Below are 20,676 nucleotides of genomic sequence, written 5' to 3' on the forward strand. Positions count from 1 at the left end.
TTTTTTTTTTAATTCACTGCTGTACAGAAAGGTAACCCAAGTAATTACAAAAAGCAGTTCTTAAAAAAAGGGATTTGATTTGTCAAGAGAAAAAAAAGCTCATCTTTTGTTTTACGCCAGACCCAGATTGTGTGTGTTGCCAAGAAGCTCTATCTTAGTCTTATCTGACCATAGCACACAGTCCCAGTTGAAGTCCCGGCAAACTGCAGACATTTATGTTTGCGATTGTGTGTAAAAAAAGTTTTTTTCCTTGCATGCCTCCCAAACAGCTTGTTGGCATGTAGATAGCGTCTGATGGTTGTTATGGAGACTTTGTGACCCCAAGATGCCACTTTTTAATGCAGCCCCCTAACAGTGAGCTTTGGAGATTTTTTTACTTTTCTTACTATCCTTCTCACTGTCTGTGGTGGCAAGATAAACTTGGGTCCTCGTCCAGCCTTGTTCGTTGCTTCTTCATGATTCTTCTGACTGTAGATAGCTGTATGGTTGAGTTCAGACAAGCGGGTATTTTTTTGTAGCCATTGCCTGACTGATAAAGGTTGATACACATCTGTCTTAAACTTGAATGGGGTGTTCTCTTGTCTTTCACGTGTTGAAGAGTGGATAAGAGAAATAGGCCTTTGAGTCATGTCATATTTATACCACAGGGAAACAGAAAGTCATGAATTATTAATCAAAAGTTTCTAGATACTCTGATCAACCTCAAATTTAACAATTAAACATGCGCAAATTTACATGTTCGTATCTTTGAAAGTCTAACTGAAATGTTCATATGTTGCGGACTTCTCTTTGATCAGAAAAGCATCAGGGTCTGGATAGAGCTGTCACTCGGACCGGATCAGGACCGCAGTCTGCCATTTTGTGATGCCTGATCTATAGTGTACTATAGTGTCCTGGTCTGTAGTTTAACCTTGTTTCAGTGCTTTTAGTGCTAACTGTATGTGTGCATACAAACATACACACCAAGGTAAGTGTTTACAAAATGCATAGAACGATCCAAATTGATATATTGTGCCTTCCAGTATTTACTGATTTAGTCATGTGTAAGATAATGGATAGTTGTAAAGTAATGTCATGTTTCTGTTCGCATAATGTGCCTAAACTAAAGTAATTCATTACGGCTTAATTGAAAGTATATCGTTTTTAATTAACATCTTGAATAAAAGTTTTATTGTAAATTGTTTTAATGCTTTCTGAATGTAAACATAAAAAGATATGTTGTATAATGTTACTGATGGTAGTCTTTTTTTTTTTAGAAAAACTAAACACCGAAACTGATATCTCATCATCCAGTACTGAGGAGCAAGAGGAAGATGAGAAGCATTTAGTTGGATGCCCTAGTTCTGAAGAAGCATTGTTACAACAGTCTCAGATTAAATTTTGTGCCATTATTGCCCTCAGTTATTTCAAAATGACTTTAAATACTTGGTTACATTTGCTCATTTATTTTAAGTTGTTAAGACTTTTATCAACTCACATAAGGTGGTGGTATGTGGTACACACCTGATTTAGTATCACGTTACAATTTTCACTAAAATAACTGGTTTTCGGTTTATTTATTAAATATTAAACTCATTAAATCATAAAAAATCACATTATTGTTTTTTAATATTGGGAAAATTTTTCTACAACAAGCTTGAGATTGTTGTTTTTTAAAATTGTCCCCATAAGTCCTGAAATGTCTGCAGACTTAGATTTGTGTGTGTTCCACTTTGTCCCCATTTGTGACCTTAATAATCCATGTCCCCAAAGGGAAGTAAAAGTTTCAGATGTTAAAAAAAGGGTTTTATCAAAGATCCTGAGTGATAGTGTTCATCTATGGCTCTAAAATCACACAAATCACTGTTTATTATTTCAATACCCCCTCTGGACAGCAGTGTCCCCAAAAGTAGTAAATATGTCATACGTCCCCATTTTCCTTCTATGCAGGTATATATATATATATATATATACACACGTGTGTGTGTGTGTGTCTGTCTGTCTGTCTGTCTGTCTTCACCTATGGTTAGCGTTGAAAGAACTTCTGTGTAGTTTGTTAGAGCGCAGATACCGAGGTCTCAAAGGAGTCCAATAGCCTCGGGTTTAATGTTTTACCAAGAAACTCTTCCTGTTTATCCCTCATTCTTTCTTTTTCTTTTTCCATTTTCCTCACAGCATCATGTTTTTTCCTGCCTTTGCCACTAAGTCAAGGCATTATTTTAAACTAGGCCCGGTTGATCTGTACTGCGATTGCTTCCTGCTCTTGACTACCCGCTGGCCAGCGCTCACATTATTATTATTATTATTTGTACTTTTATACTCTCCGATACAGCAGGTGGCAGTGTGGTTTAAAAGCGAATGTTAAACACAAAGAGAAGAAGAGAACAAAAGGACATGCCTAACATTATTGATCTTTAAACAATGCTCTTATGTGCCTTCCTACTTCATGAATGTTTCGGTTGGACGCCGCTGCTGATGTCGCATTCTAAATAGTGGTCCACTCTAAGAATTATATCTGATTCAAGACGTGCCCAAGTACACTGTAGTATGCTGAAGATCACATATTCAGGTGGAATCAAGCACAATACGCTGATTCAAGCCCGAGCATTATACCAAGTATACATAACATTACACAAACATACTGAATTTTGGGGTCCCCTGATGTAAAAGTACCCTTTGGTAAAGGCATTATTTTTCACCATCTAGCCAAGGTTCTCTTCTGCATGAAATCATTGGAACGACTTCCTGAATGTTTTTCAGATTAATATGGATTTATCTTTCTAACCGGCAGATGAACTGATTAGAGCTTAAAATTGATTCAAACAGGGTCACTGTGACGGCAAGGTCAAACATCTGACAATGTTTTCCTTCAGTACTTTCCTTCTCGTTTGATCTACTGTTTATTTCTCTTCTTCTTTTTCTCTCCATTGCGCTTATAGCTGGTCCATTTTATTTATTTTTTCAACATAATCCCTGTCTTGCTCACCATCCATCTGTCTCTGACTCACTTCTAAATGCTGTCTCACTCCCACTTTCATATTCAGATGAGCCAGACACAATAGCATAAGCGCGCTCACCTGAACAAGATTTATACACACACTCTCGCCTCGGTGCTGTCAGGGGTCCAAGCAAGACAAAACAGCTTTCCGTCTGTGCGCTAAAAACACACAGCAGGCCACAAACGGCTTTCAAACATCAGACAATGGTAAGGCCTGTGGATTTAGTGCGCATCAATATGAAAAAATCCTGTATGAACAGAATGCGTAATAAGCTTGGGCCTGCTTATTGATTTATTTATTTTGTCTCATTTCGACAGAGAATGTCCCACTGATTTTTCCTTTATGCATTATCGTGCACACACCGGCACACAAATAAGGAGCGAAACTTGTGAGAGCAGGTTGTTTAACAGCATATAATCAAATTTAGCTTCTAGAAGATTAAGTCTATTGAGTGTATGCATTATTACAAAGCACAAAAAGTTTTTTATTATTATATATTTTAATGAATCAATACGGCCCTATTGGGAAAAATGAGTTACCTTAGTTGGGACCAACATTCAGCATTATTGTACTTATATTCTGCACAAAGGACCGCATTCATTTACTTATTCATTGATTCATTCATCTTCAGAAACCACTTCACATGATTGCAATGTCTTTCATGCACCATATGGGCTCTCGTATTATTAACTAACTAAATAACCACCACTGTCTGTCTGCTTATTACTTTCTTTATTTTATGTCCTTATGCACTAATGATATACAAATGAGCCAAAAATGATGCATCAAGCAAAGAAAACAACTATAAAGATTACTAGAACTGCCTAAGAACCCTTCAACAAATCATTAAAACGTTGAAGCAGAGTTTGCACTGTCGACCGCATCGTTAAATAAATTGACTGTAGAAACCATGTTTATTAGTAAAACTAAAAGCATTTCCACATGCATAATGTGACAGAAACCTTACAGAATTGGCACTTAACAGCAGTGTGGCCAAACTAAAATACTTGTTATCAGTGTTGGGGGACGTAAATTTTTAAAGTAACTAATTACATTACCAGATTACTGTCTTTAAAAAGTAATCGGTTACATTACAGCGTTACCTTCTGATAAAAGTAACTAGTTCGAGTACTTTTCCATTGCAGAAAATAAAAATTCCTTGGTGATTCCTCATGCATGTTGTTTTAGTCAAGACCTTTATAATTATTCTACCATCATCACTCAGCTAAGTTCGGTCCTTAATCCATAAACTACTAATACTTCTATCTCACCTACGCGATTCCGCGCGGTGGCCGTAAGTACGGTTCATCATAATTCACAGTGATTAGGTTTTCAATTTTCCGTGCATAGTCAGACGACATAGGTGAGATAGGGGTATAACAGCAGGAATAACAGGGGGGCGGGTTATCGGGGACAGGGCTAGTAAGATGACTTTCATACACACACAATAGCGGAATTGGGAATGACTGCTGTCTGGCTCAGGGATTACATAAATTGTCTAAATAACAGATTAAATTTTTGAACTAAATAACAGTACTTAAATGGCGGACCCAACGCAGTAGATTACTTGTTACATCAAAAAAGTAATCCAAGTACTCTAACTCAAGTACAACTACTTTGTAATGCATTACAACCAACACTACTTATTATTCAGACTAATCAGAACAAAGGCTTTAATTTTTTGGGGAGCATAAATATTGATCTTTGGAACAAAGGAAAAAGGGCGTGTCAGGATAAGAAGGGAAGCGCATAAAGCGATGCACCTATCATGCATAGTTCCCACATACTGTAACAAACCAGTGTTATGAACTGGGGCTGTTTCAGTTGGTCAGGTCTAAGACTCAGCAACATTATGTGGCATTAAAAGTCAGCTGACGACCTGAATGTACTGAATGACGGGGGTATCTCATCGATGTCTAATAGCGTTTATTTTTCATTTGTATGTTACACACATTGCAGTTGATAGCTAAAAAATGGATCAGCTACTTTAAGTCCACATTTCCTAGCCCCTTTCTCCAGACTTAAAGGAAAGGGCTTGTGTTAGACGTGGTGATCTAGACACTAATGGAACAAACCCATCTCAAATCCAGTACAGTACAATTAAACTATGTGTTTATTCATGGATGCTCTGTACTGTATAGTATACAGGAGAAACTGGCAACACACCCTTTTTCTGTGACATACATCATAAAGCGCATAAAAAATATGTCTGCTAAAAAATGGTCTAGTAAAATAGGCAGGATGCAATTTCACGATTCTTGATGACGCTAGTTTCTATCTGGCTGCCGAATCGTAACATGTGTTATAGATGCCCAGGGACTGGGCAGCAAGGCCAAGCTGGCATGGCTGAACCTATTATAAAATGCAGCAGATTTAAGTCCAGATACACTCAGTCCTGCCAGCAGGCATGAAATACAAACCCTTTAGAGATGATGAGAGACCTCTCTCATAAAAGTGTGGCCTGGCAAAGAGCCTGTTACAAGACCCAAGCACCCGGAGTATCATTGGTACCTGTAGTACTACTGCCTGGCAATTACAGGCAAGAAAATGTGTGCTCAAAATGTCTTACTGACTCTGTCTTAAAAAAAAAAAAGAAAGAAAGAAAGAAAAAAAAAGTGTGTGGGTGTGTGGGCATACGAAAAAAGAAAATGCACACAGTTGTTACTGGAGAGATGGAGGAGCGTTCCTCAAGAGCAAAGACAAACAAGATTAATGGTTCAGAAAATCGTCTGGATGCATAATCTAAACATTATTTTAATGACGCTCAACAGGGTTAGTGTTTCTCCGTAAGCTTCCCTCAGAGACCCCCAGCTTTCGTTCTCTCGTTCGTTAATTTGAGTCGATTTATCTTCGAGCCGCTTTGATAAGGTGCATCGGATCCGATTTAGGAAGGCCTGCACAGGCCATATAACAGGGGGGAAACTGGGTAATGCAATTGTTCCCCAAGCAAAGTAAATGAGTTTATGATACAGATCTGCCCAGAATTAATATCAGTTAAAAAATAATAATAATAAATAAATAAATAAATAAATATATATATATATATATATATATATATATATATATATATATATATATAATAAAAATTATATATATATTCAATTTAACATTTGAATTTAATAGTGCTTTTCCATCTAAACTTGGCCAATCTAATAACATAAAGTTATAAAGAATGTCATTCCATTCTTCCTAATGACTCTAAACAAATTTCATGAGGGGACCAAAAAAAGACAAGATGAATGAAATTCCACAAGTCTTGATCCATCTCTCTTTTCTTCGTATTTTGCTTTCAAAGCCCCAGACTGTCTTGTACTGTATTTTTTATGTAGTCTTAAGGAATAGTTCTCCAGGCTTGTTTTTTTGTCTCTGATTTTCAGTCCAGCCTGTGTACCTGACCAGTTTCAAAAGAATGTTTTTTTTTGGTAAGCCACACAGTGACCCATGAATCATTTAAGCATAAAAAACATCTAACTCAAGCCACGAACCAGCAAGAAACAGGTGCAGATGATGATAGATGACCAGGCTGGTGATCGTTATACTGGTGATGCTGAATGATGAGTGGTTGCAACAGACAAGTGGGGAAATAAGGTTGCTGCTGTGGCTGTTGCATTAAATTGTATCTTTAGGCACATCGCAGCCTGTTGCAGCAAAACATGTGTCCCTATTTCTTTAAATTTTAATCTACACTGTTTAATTTAATATGAAGAACTTATTGGTGGCTCAAGACCTTTGCACAGTACTGTGCATAAATATATTTAAAGATGTCAACTTAGTCTCCCAAAAAAAAAAAAAAAAGTGCACAGCAATCCTCAGCAAAAACGTTTCGGTTTTCAAAACAATGTGGGTATGGTACAACTTTCCACCTGAACACTAGGAATCATGCTGCTGAGGCTGGTAAGTAATGTTACCATAATATTACACTGACGAAACATATTACATTAGCCGAAAGTATAAAAACACTTAATGTCAGGTCTGTTCTGTGAAACCGTTCGTGATGCAGTTTGGATGCTGTGCAAACACCATATTACAGTACGGTAATTTGGGACCTTAGATGCACTTCCTGGTAATATTTCCAAAAGAAAATTAAATGGAGAAGTAACATTACAACACTGAGAGGTTTGTGACATGGGATACACACGCTGTGCGTGGGAAGCTGTTCAGTCCATCTCAACCTCCCATCGTTATTCTAAACCCTGCTGGAAACTTAAGAGACCACGGATGTGTGAATGGATGGTAAACTTTCACTGTAAATGTCATTTAATTTCTTTTCTTTTCTTGTTGTGTTTAGGTTATTCTTTTATGCATTTATTCATTCATTTATTCAATGTTATCTCACAAATTATATCAAAGTCATTCTAACTTTCAAAAAATCGTTTTTTAGGTTGACTAAATAACGATTATATAATGTATATATTATATGCTTATATAAGCATGAGAATTAAAATATATATATATATTGTGTGTCATTCACACACTACGGCCAATTTTGGGAATGCCAATTAGCCTAATCCTCATGTCTTTGGACTGTGAGAGGAAACCGGAGAATCAGGAGGAAACCCACCAAGGCATGGGAAGAACATGCACACAAACCCCGAGGTGGGAATAGACCCAAAGAAGTGCATGGCTAAACACTACGCCCATTATACAGGATGTACAGACTGTACAGAAAGAAATTATGAACTTTAGGGTATAAAAGCGTAAAAATATAGATGTGTAAAATATGTTGTGTGGGACTGCAGCAGTATATTCTGATATTATATATTCTGATTGAGCAGAATATAATCAGACTATCCAAGTACTATGAATGTAGACAGCAGTGTGAGAGTAGAGGGAGAGAAAAAAAAAGGTGGCAATTAAGGTGGCATAATGAGACATACTCTGTGCCCTACAGTCCTGCTCCAGCCTATAACCCATCATCCTTTTAAGCAGGAGCGGGTCCAATATGGCGACTGGCCGTAATTAGGCCCGAGCTGGACATTTCCTATTACGCTGCCTTCTCTAAAATCGATACTTAATTACCTCGCAATCCCCCCTTACCTACACACATTCGCTTTTCAAAGAGAGGCTGTCATCCATGATGGAAACCAGATACTCGCAGATGCATATAGACACACACATGCACCCATGGGTACATGTAGAGCACTACTATACTTTAAGTTAATATCAAAATAAAGGTAGGTAATAAAGATTACATTTATGGTAATAAAAGAAGGGAAGTCGCAACCATGCGTAGGCAAATGGCCCATAACTCAGATCTAATAAGAGCGAAAGGGGGAGGCAAAGCCCCTTCTGTTCTCTGATTCATTTCCACTGCGGACACGTGGTCACCGACGTCCTCAACGAGTCCACTTACAAAGCTGGCAGTTTGGAAAATAAAGCAAGCAAAAAGGGTGCTTTTACCCGAAAAATATGAACAATCCGACCATGTTAACCAACTGTAAATCAGCTCGGCTGGAAAAAGGTCAGAAAGTGTTCATTAGGCGAAGCTATATATATATATTTCTACCCACTTGTTTTATCATAGTTTATTGCTGGACAGATTTAGCTTAGATCGCCGAAAGCTTATAAAATCCCATCCTCTAAGCACCTGTCCTGTTTCTAGTCTTTATTTATTTATTTAAAAAAATTAGCATCCTCACATCTGTGAGAACAATTACAGAAGAAACTTCAGGGGGGCTGTGCAGAAATATGCAAACGCAGCAGCAAGCAATTGCTGTGTACGTGTTACCAGGATGCCTCGGTCCCCAAGTATTAATGTTTCCTCTCCACTGGTTCAGTGTGTTTGATGTCTTTGGAGCAAAAACAGACCGGAGGCAGAATCCAGATATCATAATCTGATTCATACGTAATCAGGTTCCCTTCATATGGTGAGTCCTACGAAGATCCATTAATGTCTGTAAAGTACATGAGTTCAAGAGCTTCATCTTTTGGAGCACCTAAAAAGAATAAAAATCTATATTACATGTAATTTGCCAGATTCCCAGGCTCTGATCCTCTAAAAATAAGGATCTGTTTGTCTGGATTCCCTCCAGGTGAAAGTTCTTACAATTGTGTACTTGGTCTCCACTTAATCCTGTAGTGTTTGCACCTACTTTTGACAACAAGATTGCGGATTACGTGTAAGAATGTGTACTGTGAGCGGCACTGCAATTTTAGGATTTAGAAAGTCATGTAGTGTGCGCTTAGCCTAAGGCTTCGTCCATATATTTACATTCGAAAGCATAGATTTTTTCGCCACACATGGAAAATTTAATTTCTGCATTTCAAAGCTTTTTAAAACATTTTTAATAAACATTTCAAGTTTCAATTCCAAGTTAACGTTCAGTTTTCAGGCGGTGTCTCTGAAACCGCTGATGTCACACCGTTGCAGTTTTGTGGGCGTTATGAACGTGCTAGGACTTCATTTATCATGGCTGCTGACCGAGTCGTTATTCTGCGGTAATGTCTATTTTGATGATGTGGACACACTCTTGTGTGGACGTGCCAGAATATAATGCATGCTGTATGCTTCTGAAACCACTGCTTCCGCGGTACAAACCATACTGCAAATTTAAGTTTTAAAAGAACCATGGAAACTAGTAGCAAATGTGATGATCTTCAATCAGAGACTGTTGTGGTTGAGGACACTTAAGCATTCCACCACGTCTCTCTTACCATTCGCATTCTTCTAACATTGTACTTGTCACAATTGCGGTACTAAAAGTGATGCAAACATGGCTATAAGGTTTTGCGTAGGTTCTTCAAATTGCACATGTTGGTAAAGTACCTCCCTCTTTCTCTATACAGACATCATGAGCCATGTATTTGCTCCATCTATGAATCCAACTTTGAATGCACAACATCAATGAATCCAGCTCCAAAACCTCTTTAAAAATCCCCTTCGCAGCAGTTGATGGTCTGCAATTGCATAATTTATCTTCAGTGTTGGTTTCCCCTTCTTTACACTTCTTTATTCATCTATTCACATTGCTTTTATTTCCAATTAACTAGCTACTACTTGATGACCCCTGGACCTAACCCTATTCTACACTATCTATTTAATCGACCTCCAAAAAGTCGTTTTAAGTTTCAGAATGGATTCACACTTAAATTATTTAGCATACAAATTCAAGTTCAAGTCAAACCAGGACTTGATGAAATTTCCCATGAATGTAGAGAAAACTTAAGCACAGTACGGAGATGAGATTCAGTAAAACTTTAGAGCAGTGCAAACGTTTTAAACAGGGCCGTATGTCCGTGAATGACAAACCCAGTCGTGGTGGCTCGAAGTCCACTGCAGTCTTTCCCGTGTTCCACATGTTTGGGCGATTAAAAGACCTCCTAAGAGGCTAATATTTCAAACATTAAGCAAGCAATGTGGTTATTTCTCCAGCAAGAGAGAAACCTTCTTTTTTTTATATCCAAGCATGAGTGGGATAAGTGCATTAGTGTAGCAGGGATTATGTGTAGAAAAAAAGTAGAACAGAACAGGTTGAAATGTGTTGTTATTCTGCATATTAAAAAGTCCTGGTTTGGTTTGAACGCACTCAAACACCACAACTTTTGTGGAAAAACACAAACCGTTGCCATTTTCTGCAGATTTTGTGAGAGTATTTCTTCTTCTTCTTTTGAGTTTACAGGCAGTTAGTGTAATATCGCCATCTACTGGACTGGAGTGTGGAGCGTATGATTGGTAGGTAAAAAGGATTTTTTTTCAGTAGTTTTTAATATTCAAAAACAGAACTATTGACGCTTGAAAAATTAATTGGTTTGATAGAAGATTTTTCACCTGTTGACCCATTAATCCCCATTAATCTGGATAGCCGTGTTTTAAAAACCTGTGCTGACTATCGCCACCTACTGAGGTGGTGTGCTAATGTCAAAATTTGTAAATCATTTTTGTGCTTTCACATTGATAGTTATTTATGAAAAAGATGTTCAAACAACATTTTCACAATAAATTTCATATTTCTTTAAATAGCCTCACAGAACAGATGTTTAGTGGGTCTTCGGACAGTGACGCCATCTACAGTATATAAACAGCAGTTTTGTGTACGTTTGACATCTCACAAGCTCCATTTGTCTAGCTACAATGTTTGACAAGAATTTCCAGCTAACAGGTTTTTGGAAGTAGACAACCTCCCCCCTGCTAAGCCTGGAGGGCTCGAAACTCTGTCTGCCAGCAACCCCTGCAGTCTCCCCTAGTCCTGCAGTCTAGCCAGGAGCTGGAGGAAGAATGAAATCATTATGGCAAAGGCTGCAACCCAATCTCATTAAAAGGAAAATAAATGGAGTGCTTTGTTCTCGTGCGTTCCTCCGATCCAGCTTCATCCCCGTCTCTTACAGATACACCCCACATAAATCCAGATAGGTGGATAGATAATTAGATACATAGTGCACAGATGGAGACAGATGCACAGCACACAAAAAGAGAGGTGATGCTTCAGATCGACGTCTTTCAGTCAAGTACTTATTTCTTCACAACTTAGTATCTATATTTACTGCATGCATTTACTCAGGTAGAGAGATACACAGATACAGACAGACAAACAGAGATGCATGGATAGATAGATAGAGAGATAGTTAGATAGTTAGATAGTTAGATAGATAGAGCATACTGATTATATATATATATATATATATATATATATATATATAAATAATGATAGATAGATAGATAGATAGATAGAGCATACTGATAGATAGATAGATAGATAGATAGATAGATAGATATACTGATATATATATATATATATATATATATATATATAGGTATACTGATAAATAGATAGATAGATAGAGCATACAGATAGATAGATAGATAGATAGATAGATAGATAGATAGATAGATAGATAGATAGAGCATACTGATAGATAGAGTATACTGATAGATAGATAGATAGATAGATAGATAGATAGATAGATAGATAGATATACTGAAAGATAGATATATATTTACAGACTGACATACAGACAGATAGATAAATTAGTTAATAGTTATTCATAGACCGACAGACTCATACACACATACATACATATACAGAAATCTCTCAAACACTAATATACCTTTGTAAGCGTGCACACACAGACACACACACACACACACACACACAATGATAAAGTGAGAGAGAGAGTGAATAATGTTTTTCTTTCAGGTCCTACATCTACAGCCCTTCTGAGCTCATGTTAAGTAGTTTCACCTTTCAACAGTGTTACTGCAAATGGCAATAAAGGCAGAAGAGAGAGAGACAGAACGAGAGAGAGAGCGAAAACAAAGAGTAAACCGAACAACCCCATCTATTTTCACGAGAGGAGAGACTGAGCGAGAAATAGCCAATTATTCTCCAAGCTCAGGGCAGGAAGGAAAGCAGTCTGCCACCACTGGTGCTGCTTGGAGTTTTAATCAAACACCTTTAGAAAATGACACAGGCAGCAATAACGCTCCAGATATCAGTGAGTCCAAACATCGGTGCGACCCAAGCTCGATTAGCCCCGGCCTAGGAGGGATAGAACAGGACACTCCTCCAGCAAGGTGCATCAAAACTCTGAAAAGTGCTTGGGGGTAATCGATGCTTTCTACTCCAGTGGCTCCTGGGGGAAAAATCGAGAGGGCTCCGGTTTCTGCTGACAGAGACTCCATCAGCGTGTCTCCCCAAGGCTATATTCACAGCTGTTTCACACAAACACACACACAAACACACCTAGGACGTTCGAGTTGTATTTATACACATGCTTTCACGCTGGATCTATCCGGGTCACTCTAAAAGCCATTTGATGGAGTGGCGTTTTTACAGACGCGACGCAGCGGAGCTCTCGACTGTAAATCTGGAGAGAGAGGGGGGACGGTCAGTGGCCTGTGAAGAGTGTTCAATCCAGGGAGTGAATTTGTGAACTGAACTGTTTACCTGAAGTAAATTGTACTTTATGTGTACCTGTGCACGCACATGTGTATGTGTGTGTGTGAGAGAGATTGTGTACATCCTGACTTAACAAATATCATATTGTACTCATATACTGTATATTATAAGGATTGTGCGTCACCTCCTTATATGCACACACACACACACACACACACACACACACACTAAACGAATCCTGAAATTAGCTCTTCTTATTATCGACTTGACCTGAAAAATGCAAAGCGCACTGGGACATGAGCAGGAAGTCACTTATACAGAATGAACAGAACTTGAAACACACACATTCACACATACAACATCTAGCTCTTCAAGCAAGAGAAGGCCTTTACAGCGGTATACGTCCTGTTTCACAACTCCCATACATGGTTTTTGTATTAGAACCCACGGCACTTGCATAGTGTGTGTGTGTGTGTGTGTGTGTATATAAGGGTAAGGGTCTCAAGCTGACACAGTTAAACCAATGTAACCGGCTAGACGTATCTGATTATAAAGCATTACAGCAGCCTCTGGCACTGAACAAACAAATAATGGGAACATGAGAAGGGAGCGATTTGTTCATACCACTACATTCAGAGAGAGAGAGAGAGAGAGAGAAAGAAAGAGAGAGAGAGAAAGAGAGAGAGAGAGAGAGAGAATGAGAGACCCCATAAATCTCCTTGCGCTGGGCACTGCGAAAGAGGATTAGATAGATTTGCATGCCATTAACAGAAAAAAGAGAAAAAGAAAGAGTGAGTTGGGCATCTGTAGATCATTATTCACAACAGCAGCAGCAATTACCTCCTCTTCCACTACACACACACGCACACACACACACGCACGCAGACACGCAGCACTCTCAGTTCTGATTGCCCTTACACCAATTATGCCTGCATTGGCCTGCTCACTTAGCTGAGAGAGATGGATTAGAATGAACGGACGTTACCAACAGTCACAAACATGCCAGTGCAAGCACTATCTCTCTCTCTCTCTCTCTCTCTCTCTCTCTTACACACACACACACACACACTCTATGTGTCCCATCAAGTGTCCGTTTTTATTTTGTCAAAAAAGTTGAAAAGGGAGTGTAGAGGACAAGAAGTACGAACAATTGACAGCCACACACACACACACACACACACACACCTCGCAGCAACCGCTACACCGGTGTGTCAGCGTCTCGATGTCCCTCACATCCTTTAAAGAAAACAGCAGCAGATAAAGGAGGACAAATGCAGCTTTAATAAGGATGCTTATTATATCGTCCTTTTCGCAGTATAAAAGGAGAGAAGACTGCTTTTGTCTCCTGTGCAAGCTCGAACAAGGACAGATGGGTGTCAGCTAAACCTAGGAATGGCGTGGCTGCCTGAAGATTTGCAGTCTGCATTTCTTTCTTTTATTTTGTAGTGGATTTTTGTTCACGCCTTCTTCGGAACGTTAGTAAGACAGTAAAAACGTACCGCATGGACGACGTGTACTGTATAGTAGGTTTAAGATCTGCAAGACAGTAATTTTCACCTTTTTTAAGCAAATTGTTAATTAAGATAAACGAAAGCCTGAACGAGAGACGGTCTTTATATTAAATCAAAAGAGGAAAAGTCAAAAAACAAAAATCAACACCAGAACATCATATTATCATGATATCTACAGTAGGTGCCGATTCGATTTGCGTATTTTGACCGTATTGCGATTCTGTATCACAATTTATATAAATTCGATATTAAATATAAAAAAAAAAAGTAAAAATGTAGGAAATCATTTTCTGTTAAATGGAACTAGGAATTGATTTAGGAAGTTGTTCTTTCCGCACATGTGTGAATAGCTTAAAATGCACCACCTGTAGTAGGATTATAAAGGAACTTTACAATATTACCAAGTATATCTAAATGAAAAATCTGAGGACAGTATGGCATTTCATGAATTGCCATGGAAAATTAAATATTTATATATTATAAATAATAATGTAACTAAATACATTTTTTCTCCCATCTCTACTAAGCACATACGTAACTGTTTATGTGTACTACTAAAGTACCCATACTAAAGTTATCTTAAGGGTGACTTAAAGAACTATTCAAGTTTTAAGTTTTGAGACTTCATCATTTTTCGAAATAAATAAAATAAAAATAAATCTGAGTTTCCATTTAACTTCATATTAAGCCTGTTAGAAGGGGATCTTCATCAAGCTCCAGCACTTTTTATAAATAAACTGCATAAAAAAAAGTTAAAATTGCAAAAATATGTCCACCCTGTCAGCGACACATTTAAAGTAATATAATGTATAAAATATACATTTTCAGAAAGACATGTTGTCCCTTTCTCAGTCGTATATTTTAGTTAATGGGAAAATGTGCCAAAAACTATGCGCATAAGTCCATGCTGTCACAGAAGGACTGATGACAGGGTGGACATATTTTCCTAAAGTTAGCAGTTAATGAGCACACGGAGTACCTTCAGTCAGCAAACTGATTCACTGTTGAAGGTGACTGTGTACTATTTATCAGATATAGTTAGAATATCTGAAAATATTTATTAAGATGTCACTATGACAGGGAGGACATGCTCAGCTCGACTTAAAACTACAATCACAATACGATGAAGATTAGGTAATACAAGTGTAAATACTTCATTTAGTTAGAGCAGTTGTTTCAACCTCTGTTAAAGAAAGACAGAACAATGGCCGTGATGTCACTGATTACATCGCCCAGTTTCTCAAAGGGGCAGTTTCCCCAAAATGACAGAATGGACATTTAAAAAGTATTATAATTCCGGGTCATTTAACCACATACACATTCAATCAAAGAAAATGGTATAAAATGAGGGAAACATATTTCAAGAGACTTTTAACTGTACTAAATGTTTAGTTATTCATAACAAAACCTCACAATGTCATTATTTTGCAATATGTTCATGATAACTGGGTGATTCCGATGTGGAGACCAAAGGCACATTATTGTAATATTAACCCAGAAACACACGGTTCTGTTTTTTTTTTTTCTAATGACTTTTTCCGACGTTTGTTTAAAATGTGCAAAACGTTTGGAGGAACCCATACTTACAGTCATCCAAACTGGGTAATAGCTCATTCCATGTGCAGAGGACTCACTCGTTTCTACCCATTATACATAATACATATTCTAATCTTGTCTGAGGCATATTAGCTAAATAGAGTTACAATGATTACAACTGAAATCACAAGATTGTGTGTTCTCCCCATGTCAGATTATACAATCAATCTGCTTTAATGACAGACTATGAATAAAAATAATGAAAATTCTCTGGTTATTTCATCATTATTTCATTCACAATCAGCATGATTGGGACAGTGCCGACTCAGAGAATTGCTGATTGGTGGGTCGGAGGGTTCGATCCCTGCCACTGCCGGGTTGCTATTGTTGTTATTACAGGTAGCGCCCTAAACCCTACTCCCGTATAAGAGCTTAGGAATGCCTGGGAAGCTGACTCGTCTAACCGTGCCCTACTCTTGCTTGATGGGGAAAAAAACAGCATGATTGAGGCTCATGCAGAAAATGATGTCATAAACATTCTTCAAAGTGAGCTTGAGGTAATGAGGATTTTTTTTCCCCATCCATTAGCATGCTTCATTTAGATTTTACCCCTGAATTCAATCCAATACAATTAAATTCTATTTGTATAACACGTCTAACAATTGACATTGTCAAAAAGCAGCTTTACGGAAATTTCCCATACAGTTTTAATAATTGTATCCCTAATGAGCAATCCTGAGGCAACAAGAGAAGGAAACCTTGACTCTCGGCTCTAAAAGGATCCCATCCTCATCCATGTGAGACTGTTACTATATCCTTTTTTTGCTCATATTAGCCAGAACTCTGTTTTCGGTTGTCTTTCATTATAATAGCACTAAAATGTCTGGCAATAGTCGCGTCACACTGTGCGCTCACTTGTTTCAAAAGTTGGGCTGAGAATCTGAAAATGTAAAGCTAAACTAGTCTAGTGCGAGTACTAGGGTTGCAAAACACCTTACAGGATAGGAGCCTATCCTCCCCACGTGCCTCATTTGCCAGTGCCAGTTTAAATGTTTTGTGAAGAGTTTATGTCCTATGAAATAAGGCAGCTTTTACCTGCCAAGCAATAAAGGAGAAATGGGCAGTTGGAGCAAACTGATAATGACTAAATTGGGCCAAATGTTGTAAAAAAAAAAAAAAGAAAGAAAGAAAGAAAGAAATGCATCTTATTTCAGAATCGGAGACATAATAGAAAGCTTCAGCATGTTTGACTTTGGGGTGTTGGCCAAAGAAGAGAGAGAGAGAGAGAGAGAGAGAGAGAGAGAGATTCTCATTTCTTTCCTATGAGATAATGGATTTTATCTACAAACAAATTTACCACATGCTGAAAATTGCTAAATTGTATGAACAGTGGATAAATAGTCTGAGTTAGTGTGGAGGGAGAGATTTGCATTCCAAATGTGTTTACATTTAATCCAAATAATAAATAAATCTGATTTAATAACTACTTGTATTTAGAGGGTTGTAACGTTTAATCCCTGACCACTACTGGTCGCCAAAGCACTCAACCCACAACCGCTCAGCTGCCTGGTTCGATTACCTCCTGTCACGATTCACAAACACTTTCGATAAGCAGATCTGCTTAAATGATTCTACATTATTATAAAATCACTTTAACAGATTAGATATGGAATCCATGATTATTATGTACTTTAAATCTTGAGGCGTCACTGTTCAAAAGAAAAAAAGAAAAAGGAAAAAGAAAACCGTCAACTGAGCCTCAATTCTGAAGTTTGATATTTGGCCCATAAAAGAATAACTCTTGCTATTAATACCTCTTTACTAAATTATTCATCGCACACCTTACACAAGTGCTATGCCAAATGAACGCATTCATAATTCATGCGTGGCATTAATGGCCGGCATTTCAGATGGCCGGATCTATTCTGAGGGCACTTTGCCTGTCTGCTTTCAAGTGCGGGGAGGAGTGATCTAAGCAAGCTCTCGTTACCCCAGATGGTCTCACACAGAAATCTCCCTTCCCTTCTGTTTTTCATACCCCATCCATCCCCTCTTCTGACCCCCCTTCCCCTTCCGGATCTTTGACACATTGTTTGTGATTGCTGGGATGATTTTGGCGATTAAGGCCACATAATCCGTTTACTGGGATGCAGAGAGCAAAGCCGGGGCTCGAACATGGCCATGCACTTCATTGCAACAGACTGTAGATCACGCGTCTTAACCAGCCAAAGGCCAATTCCCTTTCAATTAGCCACCGGAATGGGATGACTGCATGCCCCTTTTCCCATTTTCCTGCCCATCATGTCTGGCCCATCTGCTGCGGTTAGCCACAGTACAGCCCTCTAAACGATCCACAGCACTTTTAGAAGCCATTATCAATTAGAAAGCATTCAACCATCCATATCGGTGAGAACCTACTCTCGCTTTAACCTTCGCCTTGCCATGTGGTGAAAAAAAACAGACAAAAAAAAAAAAAACATACTGATAAAAGAAACAAAAGGCATAAGTTGCAAAAGAGAATAAGACTGCTGTGCAGGGTTATGTAGAAATGCAAAGTACAGCCTTGCTGATGTGTGTGTCATTAGTCTCAGGTAGACTTGGATAGGTTTGTTCTAGATAAGAACAGGAAACGTGAACAGATAAGCACACTGCCATCGACTCGCCGCTGACCGTTATCGGAAATCATAGCGCATTAACCTTCAGGACGCAGTGAATGTGAACCTGGGGGGAACGGTATGAATGTGTTGGAATATACGGAGAGAAGTGCTAAGAAACATAAAAAAGAGAGAGAATGACAGGGAAGACAGACGGAGAAGTAGACAAAGCGTTAGGAGGGAAAGTGGTCATTGACAGTTCTAGATTTCGAAGGGGTTCCACAGTAAAGACTCTGGGGTAGGATTCGTACATATAACCTGGAGAACCTCAGTTCTTCCAGATGACCAAAACAAACAGATTTCAAGACAGACAGACATGAAAAGAAAGACAGATAGAAGCAGAGAACGTGTGTGAGAGTCTGTGTAATTTTCCCTGAGCTTTTTCGCTTCATCTTCCGCCATCAGTGCGCCATCTGTCAAACGCAACACAAGGAGAGAGATTGAGAGATTTGTTTTGTTTTTTTTGTGGTATTTCTTACAACCAGCTAATATTTGCTGGACACCGAACCCTGACAGAATTTGCCATGAGATTGCAATTTATTGCAGGTTGCCTCCACAGACTAACTCAGAGAAATACCTCAAATTATTTAATTGCAAAATACATGCAAATGAAAAAAAGCCAAGGGAAATGGACAGAATATTAATGATTGGAGTTAGACTGCTATACATGATCACACACACAGTATGATACTGTAGGTTTCTTTCTCACTATCATCATGAGAAATGCGTGCAAACATGAAATTAAGGAACACACTTTGCACACATTTTAGGTGCAATGGTTAAATGCAAAAATAAAACAAATAATTCAGATTATTTATTCTGTGCACTTTGTGTGTGTGAGTGTGTGTGTGTGTGTGTACAAATTCTCCATAACACAAACACGTATAGTGGGGTATGCATGAGCAGCTGAGAGCTGGGATGTCACCCCTAACCCGACTTTACGCATCAGTGCAGGCTCGGCGCGCATCCAAGGAAAAAGTTTCCCAATGACAGCTCAGTTCAGGTTGGAGCGCGCGCCTGGAGGAGCGCGAGCTCGAGATTTATTTTTCTTATTTACCTTCCATCCCTGAAACAGCCGCCACGGCGCACAAAAACGTGAGCAAATCCACAGTCATGGTCAGCCGCGTTCTCCGCTGTCTCTCCATCCTTTAACGTGGAGGGAAAAAAAAAGAAAACGCGCACAAAGCCGCACTCTTCCGCTTTCCGCACGCGCCGGATACTCCGATAGTCCACAAAGCGAACCTGGCGCGCGCGTCACATCGCCAGCCGTAGTAAGGAGCGCGAGAGTGTGTGTGTGTGTGACCCGGACGACCACGCCCCCTTCTTCTAGCCTTTAAACCGACCTGACCAATCCCAGACCGCCGGCGGAAAGTGGCTGACCAATCGCAACGCGCTCCCTCCCTCCCTCATGCCTCGTTATTCAAAAGCGCAAACTTTTCTCCGCGGCTCGCTTCAGAGCCACCGCGCACACGGGTGAGAAAGCGAACAGCGCCGACATGCGGCTGCGGTGAGTGCATCTATGACTGTAAGTAATGAAGCACACGATTGGGAAAGTATTATTATTATTTTTATTATTAGATGTAGTAGTATGCTGCTGCTTATGATGATGATGGATGATGATGAGGTAGTATCTGTAGAAGCCTAGTAGTAGTTTGCTGTTGCGGATTATGATGATGATTAGTAGTAGAAGCTTTTTTTGTAGTGGAAGCCTAGTAATAGTAGTTTGCTGATGATGATAATGATGATTAGTAGTAGTAGAAGCGTAGTATTAATATTAGTATGATAATTATGGTGATGATGATGATGGTGATGATGATAATATAGGATTATGGTGATGATGATGATGAGGATGGGGAGTATGATGATGATATATGATGATGGTGATAATGATATATGATGATGGTGATGATGATGATGTATGATGATTAATAGTAGTAGTAGTAATAGAAGCCTGGAAGTAGTAGTATGCTGCTGCTGATGTATGATGATTAGTAATTCAAATTAAATTTTTTTTGTCACATACACAGTACGATATGCAGTGAAATGCTTATATGACTGCCTGTGACCTTAAAAATAAAAGTTTATTCATACGAAATAAATATAAATAAAAAGAAATACAATAGAAAATATAATTTTGCTAGGATAAAATAAAAATATTATG

General features: G+C 38.6%; 1 protein-coding gene across 1 annotated transcript in view; it reads right to left on the minus strand.

Annotated features, from left to right (window-relative positions):
- LOC128512981 (ephrin type-B receptor 1-B) overlaps positions 1-19,717 on the minus strand; it is a 355,486-nt gene extending 335,769 nt beyond the window's left edge. Inside the window, exon 1 of the mRNA XM_053486552.1 lies at positions 19,573-19,717. Within this exon, the coding sequence (XP_053342527.1) occupies positions 19,573-19,660 (88 nt within the window). The 5' untranslated portion in view covers positions 19,661-19,717. The remainder of the gene's footprint in view (positions 1-19,572) is intronic.
- Between the last annotated feature and the right edge of the window lie 959 nt (positions 19,718-20,676).

The sequence above is a fragment of the Clarias gariepinus genome, chromosome 25, assembly GCF_024256425.1.
Source record: "Clarias gariepinus isolate MV-2021 ecotype Netherlands chromosome 25, CGAR_prim_01v2, whole genome shotgun sequence".
NCBI classification, from domain to species: domain Eukaryota; kingdom Metazoa; phylum Chordata; class Actinopteri; order Siluriformes; family Clariidae; genus Clarias; species Clarias gariepinus.